We start from the raw sequence: 13,810 nt of genomic DNA on the forward strand, positions 1-13,810 counted from the left end.
CAAACTGTGTGTATGAAAGAGCTGAGCCCCAGTTCAGCACTCCATTGGCAGCTAGACATTCACACAGGGCCAGCCCACCCATGAGACAAGCTGAGGTGACTGCCTCAGGCAGCAGTATCCACAGGGGACAGCAGATCCTAATGTCAACATTCTTTCCTGCTTTGTTCCTGATTCCTCACCCCTTCTTCCCTGGTGGGGATGGAGCTGCAATTGTGCCAAAATGTCTTGGGCCAGCCTTGCCTTAACACACATACACAAAGTGAGTCCCGTGCTTCGAGATAGCTGACTTGTGCTTGGGGGGGGGGGGGTGCCCCCCTGAGTCCAGCAGGCCTGATCAAACAAGCCTGCCTAAGACAACCACCAGCCCGTCCGCCCCCTCCCGCCGCTGGTGGCGCATGCGCGCAGGACTCTCCGCCAGCTGGCTTGTGTTTCCCCGACGCCGCCTCCTCCTCATAGAGGAAACGCCAGGACCCGAAGCAAGAGCCTCCGCCTCACAGCCAGCCTTGCGCTTAACGGTCCGGGAATCGAAGCCGTCGCACTCGACTCGTTCGGTGAGCATCTCATCTTTTAGGACACCGTCGGGGGAGGACGCGGGAGAAGCGGGGCGGGCGGGCGAGAGGCCTGAAGCAGGCTGGCCCGGGCCCTCTGTTCTCCCTTGGCGGCTGGGCCGGGGGCGGCCCTGAGAGGCGCTGAGGGGGCAGCAGCGTCTCTCTCCCTCGGTAAAGCGGCGCGGGGGCTTCGGCCAGGCCCGTTTGAGACGGAAACAGCCCCCTCTCCTCTGGCTCCGGCTGAGCGGGGCGGGTCATGGGGAGCGCGCTCTCCGTATGCTCAGAGGCGCGCCTCGGGTCAGAAAACGGGCTTCGGGAGGCGACGCCCCTGGTTTCTGCGCGGGTGTTTCGCCCCCCCCCCCCACGTAACGGCGGGGGTGGCGGGGCGGGAAGCCTCGTCGGAAGCGAGCCCCTTTCCCCTGAGTCTCGCGAGGGCGAAGGGGGAGCAGCAGCTTGGCGGGGCTCCCGGGCTTTTGATCGGCGTTGCCGTGGGAGGGAAGGAGGGCGGGCGGCCCACACGGACCTCCGTCTCCCTCGAGGGGCGGGGAACAAGGTTGAGATTGGAGGGGAGGAGTCGGGCCAATAAAGGGCAGGGGGTTTAGCGCGGGGACGGGGAGGGTTGTCTTTTGGCTCAGAGAGCGAAGTTGAGGTCGGCGGAGGAAGCAAGACACGGGTCCATTCGGTTTCGTTACGTAGACTGTTTACTTTAAAGGTGGGAGAAGGAAGTATGTAGTCCTATTTCTGTGAGTGGCGCAGGGCTCTTTCCACTCATGTGATTTACATCCTCTGAAAGTCGGGATCTGTTTTGATATTCACAGCAAACACTACAGGTCTCGAACCTTTATTTTGCGTTACAGTATTTAATACCTACCTTGTTCTTCATCTGCGTGTGTGTACCCCACACGACGACAACAACAAAACAAAGTCTTGAGACATTTTGAAAACTTAACAGATTTATTGTGACACACAATAAATTTTCATGAGCCACAGATATGTTGAATTTAGTGGGTGTTGCATTCTGATGGGATGTACTGTAGTCCACAAAAGCTTAGGCCATAATACATTTGATTGCCACGAGACTCCTTGTTGGGTTTACTGCAGCAGGCCAACACAACTACCCCTCTGGAAAAATGAATGGGAATTGTTTTCTTTTTGAATTCTATCTAATACAGTCCTATATGTGAAAGTGTGTTTTTAGTAGCTAACTGTTTAGTATGAGTGTTCAGGATTGCAGCTTTAGAGGATCTGTGCTTTCTGTTCCAAATGTATACTTAGATGAAATACACATACAGTCTTTTTGAATGAAGTTGTACTTCATATTTTGGCAGACTTTTCTTCTGCCCATAACCCCACTTTTTCTCTCTCGATATAAATTGACACTTTGGCTGTATTTGTTCAGTCATTTTTTAAAATATGCAAAATCCAGCATCCTTCTCTCACAGCAGCCAACCAAATGCCTGTGGGAAACCTGCAAGCAGGACCTTGGGCACAAGAGCATTCTCCCATCCTGTAGCAACTGATATTCAGAAACATCACTGCCTCCGACTTTGGAGGCAGAGCATGGCTATCATGGCTAGTAATCATTGGTAATCTTATTCTCCATGAATTTGTCCAGTCTTTTTAAAATCATCCAAGTTGATGGGCGTCACTGTCTCTTGTGGGAGTGAGTTCCATAGTTTAACTGTGTTGCATGAAGAAGTAATTTATCTATGTTGAATATGCATGCACTCTTGTGATATGAGAGAAAGAGGAAACATTTTCTGCTTTCACTTTCTCCATACCATGTATAATTTTTTATAAACATCTCCTTCATGTCATTTCTGCTCAACCTTTCTCTAAAAAGTCCCATATGCTGCAACCATTTATCATAGGGGAGTCACTCCACGCCTTGATCATTTTGGTTGCTCTTTTCTGAACCTTTTCCAACTCTACTGTTTTACTGATTAATTGATTGATTGAGGTTAGGCGGCCAGAACTGTCCACAGTATTCCAAATGTTGTCACGCCATAGATTTGTATAATGGCACCATGATATTGGCAGTTTTAATTTCAGTTTCTTTCCTAATGATCCCTAGCATGGAATTTGCTTTTTTCACGGCCTCTGCGCATTGGGTTGCCATCTTCATCAGGCTATCTATTGTGACCTCAAGGTCTTGTTCCTAATCAGTCGCAAGTTCAGACCCCATGAGCATATATGTGAAATTTAAGGGGTTTTGCCCTGACACTTTACACTTGTTTACATTGAATTGAATTTGCTATTTTACTGCCCATTCATTCAGTTTGGAGAGATTCTCTTTTGAGATCTTCACAATGTCTTTTTCTTTTAACAACCCTGAACAATTCAGTGTTATCAGCAAACTTGGCCACTGTGTTGCTCACTCCTTACTCTAGATTGTTTATGAATAAGTTAAAAAGCATACATCCCAATACTGACCCTTGAAGGACTCCCACTTTCTACACTTCTCCATTTGGAGAATTCTTCATTTATTCCTACTTTCTGGTTCCTGCTACTTAACCAATTATTGATCCACAAGATGACCTTTCCTTTTATTAAACAACTGTTAAGGTTACCCAGGAATATTTGGTGAGGTAACTTGTCAAAAGCTTTTTGAAAGTACAAGTACCCAACATCAACCAGATCACCTCTATCTACATGTTTGTTGATGCTCTCAAAGAATTGTTATATGTTAGATAGGACTCACCCTTGCAGAAGCTATGCTGGCTTTGTTTCAGGTTTGTTCTTCTGCATGCTTGGTTATTTTATCTTTAACAGTATTTTACACCAGTTTTGGGGGGGGACAGACGTTAAGCTAACTAGCTTTTAATTTCTAGGATCCTCTCTCCCTGCCCAATCTGTTTTTTTTAAAAAGTGTTACATTGACTACAGTCCTCAGGAATGGAGGCTCATCTGAGGAATAAATTGCATACATTTGTTAGAAGATCAGCAATTTCACAGTTGAGTTATTTGAGAACTCTTGGTTGGATGCCATCCAGACCCAGCAATTTGTCACTTTTTATTGTGCCAGTAAGGGTGAGAACTTCATCTCTTGTCACCATTATCTGCCTCAGTTCCTCAGACTTGCCTTCAGTAAAAGTTAGTTCAGGCACTGGGATCTGTCATATATCTTGCATTGTGAAAACAGATGCAGAGAGTTCATTCAGCTTCTCTGCAATCTTACTATCCTTCTGTAGCACACCACCTCCCTAGACTCTCCTGCTACTGATATATTTTAAGAACCTTTTGTCTGCTTTCACTTTTTTGGTCAAAGTTTGTGTTCCTTTTTGTTCTCTTAATTTGGACGATACTTAAATTTTTGAAGGAAACCTTCTTGTCTCTAAGCATGCTGGCATCCTCTTGGTCCTTGTGGTACATTTCCTGATTTGCAGCTTCTAATATTGAGCTTCTAATATTGTGTTTTTAAACAACTTCCAAGGTCTCTTACGGGGGCGGGCGGGGTGAGCGCGCACATAATCCAAGCATTTAGCTACTGGCTAATTATCTCCTAGGTTACATGCAAATCCTGAAATATTTTAGAAGCTTGGCTTTTAGTGTGAATTTTTTGTGTTTCTTTTCAAACATAAGTTGTTAGTAATGTTAATTGAACCAAGTAAACCAAGCCAATATTTGTCCATATCCTGGGGTATGTTGAGGGCAACTCTCTTTTTGCTCCAACCTAATAGGGAAAGGGGAGGAATAATACTTCCTAATAAATGGTTGTAAAACTTATGTAGAAAAGAGTAGAAAAGTAGAAAGAGAGAATAATAGAATCATAGAATTGTAGAGTTGGATCAAAGGTTTTGGAATTATTAGTTCACATCTATTATAGTCATACCTTGGGTTGAACGTGCTTCGGATTGAGCGTGTTCGAGTTGTGCTCTGCGGCAACCAGGAAGTAACGGAGCACATTACTTCCTGGTTTCGCCGCATGTGCAGACGCTCAAAACGACGTCATGCGCGGAAGTGGCAAAACTCGAGCCACGCAGACGCACAGTCGCGTCTTACGTTGCATTCAGGATGTGATTGGGGCTCTGGAACAGATCCCGTTCGCATCCCGAGGCACCACTGTATACTGTCCCTTTGACTCCCAGTGCAGTCAGTTTGTATTGGATGAAAAGATGGAGAGGAGGGAATCTGTAAAATTAACCCATTAAAAAGATGGATTCATTTGTAGCTCAAATTGACAACCTTGGCTACTATTCAGAAAGTGAGGATTCCAGTATGCAATCAAATATTCCCTTCTAGTAGGGTAGATGGGAAAAGATAACAACCTGAACTGTAAAATAGTGTTTTAAAACAAATTTCAGCCTCCCCAGTGCTCTTTCAGTACTCTTTCATCAATGACAACTGATACGATTTCTGCAAGATACATTTGTGCCTACAAATGGTGACTAGCACTCAGAACATCTGATTTCTGCTGGACTGCTGAAGAGCTGCATATTTGCATTAGATATTGTAATGGAAAGTGCATGTTTCTAGTGTGATATTCATTCTAGGATAGGATAACCAACTATATATTAAAAAAACTGAGGCTCAATTTACTCAAGTGTAGGTGCAAAACACGTATGTGAAGGAATCCCAGTGGTTACAATAGAGCCTTACTTTCTCCATACAGTCATACCTACATGTTGCTTCAGGTTGAGCATTTTCAGGTTGTGTCCCGTGGCGACCTGGAAGTACCGGAAAGGGTTACTTCTGGTTTTCACCGCATGCGCAGACGCGCAAAATGACGCCACACGTAGAAGCGGTGAATCGCGACATGCGCACGCAGAGACGCGGGTGGCGTTCCTTTCAGGTTGTGAACGGGCCTCCAGAATGGATCTGTTCGTAATCAGAGGTACCACTGTACTTTTGTCAGTGTGAAAGCATATTGGTATGCATAGAGACAGCATAAGAGGGTCTTGCAAGGAATGGAAAGGCTATTCTTTCCCCTGTGTCCATCAAGACTGTCTTGTGTGCCATGCAAGTTCCTTGTGCTGTAAAGCATAGGTAACAGTGCAGTCATCTTGATGTTTACCTGGGAGCAAGACCTGTTTTATATTGCTGAACTTGCTTTTGAGTAAGTTTGCATGGAATTGTGCTGTAATTTGCATGGTGCACAGATATGACTTGAAAAAAGTTAGTTTCTGAGGGATTAAAAACATAAAGCTATGCTAGGCAATTCTGTACCCAACTTGCATATAAGTGCTACTTCCTCGTTCATTTTAAGACTTTTTGTTTTATTTCTTTCAGGCTAATTCTGTGAAAATGTCGCTGTATCCTTCCCTGGAGGATCTCAAGGTGGACAAAGTAATTCAGGTATGTCAAAGTATATTTTATGGGGGAAACCAGTGTTTGCTGAAGGTCAAAACAGTAACCATTTGAAAATTCTATTTCTGAAAAACATCTTTCTGTATCTTGTAGACCAGCACATAAAAATATATTCTTGTATAAAGATTAAATTTTAATTATGTGCAAAGTTTCTGCTGTTATAATAATTATACTAAGTGTGAGCTCCGACAGTTTAGGCCTCTCCAAGTATGTGTGTGTGTATGGATGGATGGATATGCAGGCATCCTGTGAACCTTTCTGATGCAATACTTGAATTATTTTTGCTGCGGTTCCAAACACTGTCACAAATTGCCTTGAAATTCACTCTGTTTGAAAAGTAACTTTACCATGCACTGTTTGAATGGGTCACAAATCCAAAGCCTCTTAGGTGTATGGAACTAATTCTTTAGTATAGTTCTTTAGAGCCTGAACTGTTTTTATTTATCAGATAAATTTCCAAATTTGTATTAAGGAAACTCAAAAGTAAAGCAAAGGATAAAGAATAAAAGTATTTGTAGTACACATTCAATATGTGTTTTGATAAAAGTAGCTATTATAGAATAAGGCATGTGTTTCCTCGGCATTAAGTCCCACTCCTCAAACAAAGTTACTCCTAAACAGGTTAGAAAATTGTTTTGAAAATAAGTTCCCCATTTTGAAATTCACATATTTTTGTGAGCAAGCAAACATTGTAATGTAACTTGTTACTCTTAACAACTGGAACATATTGGCTTGTAACTAAATATTTATGTAACCTAAAGGCATAATTAAAAGTTTTTGGCTATGCAACCCACATGCCTCTTGTATTATAGAACTATGTCTGTTTATAAACTTTAAAAAGTTTTTACTTTATCTTCCTGTGCAGGCACAGACATCTTTTGCTTCAAACCCAGCCAATCCAGCAATTTTATCTGAAGCCTCAGCATCCACCCTTCAACATGGAAGTAAGTTACTTTAGTGCTAAGAAAATATGAGGTAGCAGAAGCTAAATATGTATAGCACAAAAAAATACAACCTTAACAAAAGTCAATAGACATAACACAAGTTCTAGCTAAACTATTTATTTCACTGGTTTGAAGTGAGAAGTTTTTATTGATCTCTGGAAATGATAAGGATAGGCTGTATAAAGATAATTGCTTTAAAAAGAATTAAATGGAGTCGGGTGCTTGTAGGGTGCTTGTCAGTCTAAATCTATTTGAATTACTTTTGCATGTGTTCATAAGGATTTCTGTTCCATTCTCCTCCTGCATTAAATGTGTGAAATTATTATTTTTTGGAGGGGGGAACCCTGCACAATATTGTTTAAAAGTACTTATGAAGCAGCCTGAGGACTGCCTTTTAATGAATGTTGTCTTCTTCTTACCTATAATACCCTTTCCAAGTGGCTAGAAAGTCTGGCTGCTGCTGCACATATTAACAATGGGAGCCTCAATTGCCCCCGGGAGCATTGGGATGTGATGACAGGGCAGGGGTGTTTTTTTTGCATATGTTGTTCCTGGGAGGGAAGGTATGTCACTGCTCCCAGTGGCATATGAAACCCTATTTTCAACATACCTGGCATCAGCTGTGCTTTGTGGCCGCTTGAAGCAGCTATTAACTTTTTTGAAAAAGTTTTTTTTTCCTTTAAAGGCAGTCCTTGGGCTACCTTGTAAAATCCTTATGTGGATTTTCTAATCTGAGAGCTGCTGGTCAGTGATCCTAATAAGCTTTCAATATGTAAATCCAGTAGCTCCAAGTGCAGTGGTAACTGTCAGCATGTTCTAAGGGAGGATAGGATTGCTCCAGTCTGATACTTGACTTCTCACCTGTGAAATTAAGAATCATCTCAACAGGCTCTAAATAATAGTAATAGTTTAACATTATTTTTGTTTACTTTCTATAGACTTGTATCCCAAACTGTATCCTGAACTTGCCCAGTATATGGGTCTAAGCCTAAATGAAGAAGAGATACAAAGAAACATGGCAATGGTGCCTGCTGTAAATTCTCAGGGGGTAAGTATCAACCATATAAGTAGGACTAATTTAGGTTTCCTTGTGTTTTGTGTTTTGCTTAAATAAAAGAAAAGAAAAGATGCATGCTGCTTCTTTGGGGTTCTTTAAAATTTCAATCTTCTCCATATTTAGAACATTATAAAAGCAAGAGCTGAAATATTAGGGGTGTGCATCCTCTCTGTACCCCAAATGATGATACAAATTGGGGTGATTCAAGTCCTGAGTCAAATTGTGGCCTTAATATATATTAAGTCATAGCAGGGGGCTTCAAACCTTCCAAGAAGCACTGTTGCAACATTTTTTTTAAAAAAAACCCACACACACCAGATTTACCAAGCTTTTCTGAGAAACTAAACCAAACTGACTGAGTAATCACCCAGAGCTTTGAGGAAAGTGGGGAGATGGGAGATACTTTGTTTGCTTTTAGTTGCAATGAATTATTTCCCAGTTTGCTTCAGGGCTAAAGGAATCCAACAACTTTGAAATAAACCCCCAATCTACAGATTGGTGTGCATCAAATGAGTCTGCCTTGGAAACCCAGTTTGTTGGATTCTGCTCCCATCAATACCTGTGATCCTAAGGATTCTAAAATAATATAACTTTTATAAAGCACAAAATTGTTGTCCTGAAGTCAGTCATGGGTTTGTCCCATTTAAAAAAAGGCCTATACAGTGGTACCTCTGGATGCGAATGGGATCTGTTCTGGAGCCCCGTTCGCATCCTGAAGCAAACGCAACCCACGGCTGCGTGGGTCGCGATTCGCCACTTCCGCACATGCGCTTGACGTCATTTTGAGCACCTGCGCATGCGCGAGCTGCAAAACCCGGAAGTAACGCGTTCCGTTACTTCTGGGTCGCCGCGGAGCGTAACCTGAAAACGCTCAACCTGAAGCACATTTATCCCGAGGTATGACTGTAAATGAGACTTGATTCTGCCAGTTTGTAAGGTCTACTTATTTTACGGTCTTCTAATTCTCAGCTTGTTGCAAGCCCTTCTGCAGTGAATTACATGGTGGCTCCAGTAACTGGAAATGATGTTGGAGTTCGCAGAGCGGAAATTAAGCAAGGAATCCGTGAAGTAATACTGTGTAAAGATCAGGATGGAAAAATTGGACTTCGTCTTAAATCAGTGGACAATGTATGTATGATAAATCTGATTTTTAAATTATTATTTTTTTAAAGTGACCCATTAATTTCAGCTATCTAGAGCTGAACACAGTCAAGTTGCTATATAATTGCTAATCCAGGTGTTAATTTTATGGCTGAATCTGCATGTTTCACTAAATGTTCTGTTTATTTTTATTTCTTTATTTGGTCATGTTAAAACTGTTAATCATATAAAATATTGTAAGATGTGCAAATAAAAATATAATAAAAAACTTTTCATTTAAAAACATCGAAGTATTTTAAATAATCAAAATACAGTGTGGATATTTATCAATTTGGATCATTTCTCAACATTGAGCATGTAGGAAAACAGATTTTAAGCAAGACATACAGGGTAAGATTCACCTAATGAGCCCCATCGACTGAAGCCATGCACAAATACCATCTACATAAGATTTTAGCTTGCCAGATGAATGATTCCTAATCTAATACATACTCATAATGCTGTGCTGAAAGTATATGGCAGGTGTGGAAAGCTGCCTGCATGTGGCTGTCAACATGTTGCTGAACTTCAACTCCCATCAGCCTCAGGAAGCGTGCCAAAAATCATTGGCATTCTTAAACAGAGCCCTTCCACAGACAGTCAACTTTGCAGTTTACTCAACTTTCTTAAGAGAGTCTAATATTGGCTGGCTATCTTGTTTATTAATTATTAATTATATTTCTAGAATAAAATGAATGTATGTGCATGTTAATTTAAACCACAACTGCCCACCCACCCCTTTTTTAATGGTAGCTGTTGCCAAATGTGTATGTGATGCATGTGTTCCGTTTTTCACTGTGCTGCTCTTGCATGTTTTCTCTAAATGCATTGGAAAGATACTGGATGTTAATTTACTTTCATATGTGGACATATCTTTGTGTTTAGGGTATTTTTGTCCAGTTGGTTCAGGCCAACTCTCCATCATCACTAGTTGGCCTGCGGTTTGGGGACCAGGTTCTGCAAATTAACAGCGAAAACTGTGCAGGTTGGAGCTCTGATAAAGCCCACAAAATTCTGAAGCAGGCACCTGGAGAGAGAATTTCAATGATCATCCGTGACAGGTAAACCCTCCAGAAATGTTACACACCTTCTTAGACATCTTTGGAGTTTCATAGTTGTTAAGGAGTGCCTAGTTGAATGTGTTGCCCCCCCCCCCCAAACCTCAGTTTCCTAGTGTGACTAGCTTAAGGTCAGGGCCTAAGGTTGTGCACACAAAGGTGTGTTAATATGCCCATAGGTCACACATATCTGATTTTTCCATGTACACATTCATCTGCCCAAGCGCTTTCCAGTCCACACAAGTGACTGGTGCTTGATGGGATTTGCACTATGTGTTGTCTCCTCCCCGAAATTAATATTTACCCTCCCTCCCTGAATTCCAGAAAACTCAGGTCCATTGTGGGCATGTGTTCAGATATTTGGTTCCCTGTGCATTCGGCCAATTTTATTTCCAAAATACCAGACATGCACAAAACACCTGATAAAACTATTGTTTTTTTAAAAAGTCATGGGTCATACCTGGCTCTGCCAGCAGCCTACCAAGTAGTGCCTTGCTAACAGAAGTAGGACGTGTGGCGATAGATAGCACCCAGCAGAACAGCACACACACACAGACACACACACACACCACACACAAAAAAGCCCAACTGCCCAATGTGCTTCAGTATGTCTGGATTATACATTGGATTACAGTGGTACCTTGGTTCTCGAACTTAATCCATTCCAGGAGTCCATTCAACTCCTGAAACCGTTCGCAAACCAAGGTGCGACTTCCGATTCCTGCATTCAAGTGGAATCCGCGTCGGATGTTCAGCTTCTGAAAAATGTTCGCAAACCGGAACACTTACTCCCCTGTTTGCGGCGTTTGGGAGCCGATTTGTCCGAGAACTAAGCCATTCGAGAACCAAGTTGTTGTTGTTTAGTAGTTTAGTCGTGTCCAACTGTTCGTGACCCCATGGACCAGAGCACGCCAGGCACTCCTGTCTTCGGAGAGCCAAGTTACCACTGTGTATATTAACTACAGATAGGGGGAATCCAGATTGGATTGTTGCTTGGATGATGAGAGTGTCACATGGATGACACAAAAGGCATGTACACATGGGATGTATTGAATCTACTTTAAACTGCCGTGTCATAGAATCATAGAATCGTAAAATTGGGAAGTGTACACAGCCTAATACCTTTGGATACAGGTTAGTGATGTAGGACATTAAGTAAATACTCCAAACAATAAACTGTGAACGTTTTTCTTACAGGCCTTTTGAGCGAACTATTACCATGCACAAGGATAGTACTGGACATGTTGGCTTTATATTCAAAAATGGAAAGATAACTTCAATAGCAAAGGACAGTTCTGCTGCTAGAAATGGACTTCTGACAGAACACAACCTCTGTGAAATAAATGGTCAGAATGTAATTGGCCTGAAGGTGAGTAACATGCAAGATAACACACACTCAGCAAGTAATGCATTTTGAAAAGTGGAAGTGATATTGTTCTAAATGGGCAGAAGACACATGCAAAAGCTTATCCATATAAATTTATTTGATTGATAGAAAACAGGACTTGCAATCCTGTGGTTCCTGGGAGTGTGTGTCAGGGGTCATTGCACCTTCAACCACCTTCCATGGATCTCTGGGGAAGAGAGATTCAACAGCAGCTAAAACATCCTGATCCTTTTGCCCTACAAAGTATTCTTGCTGCTAGACCTGCATAGATCAGGCTCTCTTCTTTCAAAAAGGTTGCTGGTTCCTCAGGCTAGTGAAAGGAAATTAAACAGAATTATACATTCACTTCCCTGTTAATGACATTAACACATAATTTTTGTCTTACTAGTTGTTCTGCTGCTTGGAAGAACCAGTAGCATGTAGTATGAAGGCAATGATGGCAGCAGTGGGATAAGCTGTGGGTCTGCTATAGGTGATTAAGTGAGAGCTTAGACTTTTAATTTAGCAAACTACATTTCAGAATATAGTCCATCTTTTTATGAAAGGGGCTGTTTTACACTATCTGCTACCTCAGGGAATGGGGAACCTATGGCCCTCTAGATGATGTAGGACTCCCATCTGCCCCAGATGGTATAGCTAGTGGTCAGGGGTATTGGGAGTTGTAGTTTAGCAACATCAAGAGAGTCACACATTCCCCAGACCAGCTCTACCTGTATATGTGTATAGAATTTATCACCTCAATAGTGCTTAAGACAGCTAATAACAATTAACTATTGTGGAAGCTACATCCACAATAACATCCGTAAGTGCCAAGTTTCAAGTCAGAATTCATGACTTTCTATCTTGCTTCATAGGATGCCCAAATTGCAGACATACTTATATCAGCTGGAAACGTGGTGACCATCACTATCATGCCTTCTCAAATTTTTGAACACATAATCAAGAGGTACGTGTAAAATACTTCTCCATTTAAATTAACAATCTCTTAAAATAGGCATGCTTTGATTGTAGGATCTTCAGAATAAATATCAACAAATGTAATATGCATGTGGTGTTAAACTCTTATACAAATGTGGCTAACAATGGCAGAGAGTCTGAAAATCTTTTAACTATTCTTGTCAAGCTGCTTCCTGAAATTTCAAAACGAAAAGGCAAATTTCAGCTTAGAATGAAGCTTATCAATGCTTCATACCATTATTGATTTTAAAGTGTTATTGGCACTAAAAGTAATTGTAGGAGTGAAGGAATGTAGAACTTAATTTTTTCTTTTGCTGCCCAGAAATGGGTTGAGAAGCTGCTGCAGTAAACTTGCCCTCAGCTTTTGAGTTTACAGCATATGGTCTTGTGCCTTGTAACAAATGACTCAAATGTTGCACTCCTTGCTGTGATATTTTTGCAGCTTTGGAATTAATCTGCTTTTTACACATTGTTAAAGATTCATTATTATTTTCAGGATGGCTTCAAGCATTATGAAAAACCTGATGGATCACACCATCCCTGAAGTCTAGAAATCTGTTTTTGGGTGCATCTGTAATGAGAACCACGCTAAACATGGGCTACTTAGTCTGCAACTTTTATGTTCTGCACATGAGCCTTTCTTTAAGCCCAAAGCAGATATACTGCCTTGAGTATTTACATTATTATGGCTGGGAATGTCACAATCCAACATATTACCTTGCTCAAACTATGAATTTTGTAGCCTTATACTTGTCTCACAAAAACCAGTATAACTCTTTTTCATAGAGTTATACTGTTTAATTCAACACTTTATATAAGCCATTGGAATGAAAACTAATGTATCTTGTGTCTTTTGCTATCTGTGATCCAAGCACATTGCTGTCCTTTGTACTTTTTCAGACGAATTAGTTTTTCTACTACCTTCTGCTAGGAAGGATATTTACATTTATGACTTGTAGTGCTTGTTAACTGCTGATTTTAGTGTTTACAAAGCATGCCAGTTAAACTGAGCATAACGTATCATTCCATAGACATTTTAAATAGCACAGGTGAGCATTTAGGTTTTGTCTTACTGCTGCTCTTTTACAAGTTGTTCTAATGTGCTTAAATTATGTTGCCTTAACCATGTTAAACGGAAATAAAGTCTGAAAAACAAGGTTTTCCTTTTCTAACTATACTGATGAAGGTCCCTAAATTTCTTTCCCCCTCCCCCTTCAAAAGCCAATAATTTAATTAGTAGCGGAAAGGGGGGTGAGCTGTCTTGAGGTGTGGATCCTAGCTTGGAACAGTATGTACAGTAACATAATTCATTTTACTTTTGAGAGTGTGTTACCTTAATTTCTTGCCTTTCTGAATTTTATTAGTTTGTGTACAGCTATTTGGCAACTGACATTTTCTTTGAAGGCTGCTGC

General features: G+C 41.3%; 1 protein-coding gene across 2 annotated transcripts; it reads left to right on the forward strand.

Annotated features, from left to right (window-relative positions):
• The first annotated feature begins 394 nt into the window (after window positions 1-394).
• Window positions 395-13,554, forward strand: SDCBP (syndecan binding protein). 2 transcript variants are annotated; one of them, XM_081204972.1, is made up of 9 exons: window positions 395-551; window positions 5,778-5,843; window positions 6,721-6,799; window positions 7,738-7,847; window positions 8,826-8,984; window positions 9,882-10,057; window positions 11,252-11,423; window positions 12,296-12,387; window positions 12,895-13,554. In XM_081204972.1, the coding sequence occupies exons 1-9, from the start codon at window positions 396-398 to the stop codon at window positions 12,947-12,949; spliced, it is 1,065 nt and encodes a 354-aa protein (XP_081061098.1). In that variant the 5' UTR covers window position 395; the 3' UTR covers window positions 12,950-13,554. The 2 variants fall into 2 exon arrangements, with proteins under 2 accessions (XP_081061098.1, XP_081061099.1); XM_081204973.1 differs by lacking the exon at window positions 395-551 and adding an exon at window positions 1,178-1,260.
• Window positions 13,555-13,810: the final 256 nt, after the last annotated feature.

Source organism: Podarcis bocagei (assembly GCF_964188305.1).
Source record: "Podarcis bocagei genome assembly, chromosome: 8".
Classification (NCBI taxonomy): Eukaryota; Metazoa; Chordata; class Lepidosauria; order Squamata; family Lacertidae; genus Podarcis; species Podarcis bocagei.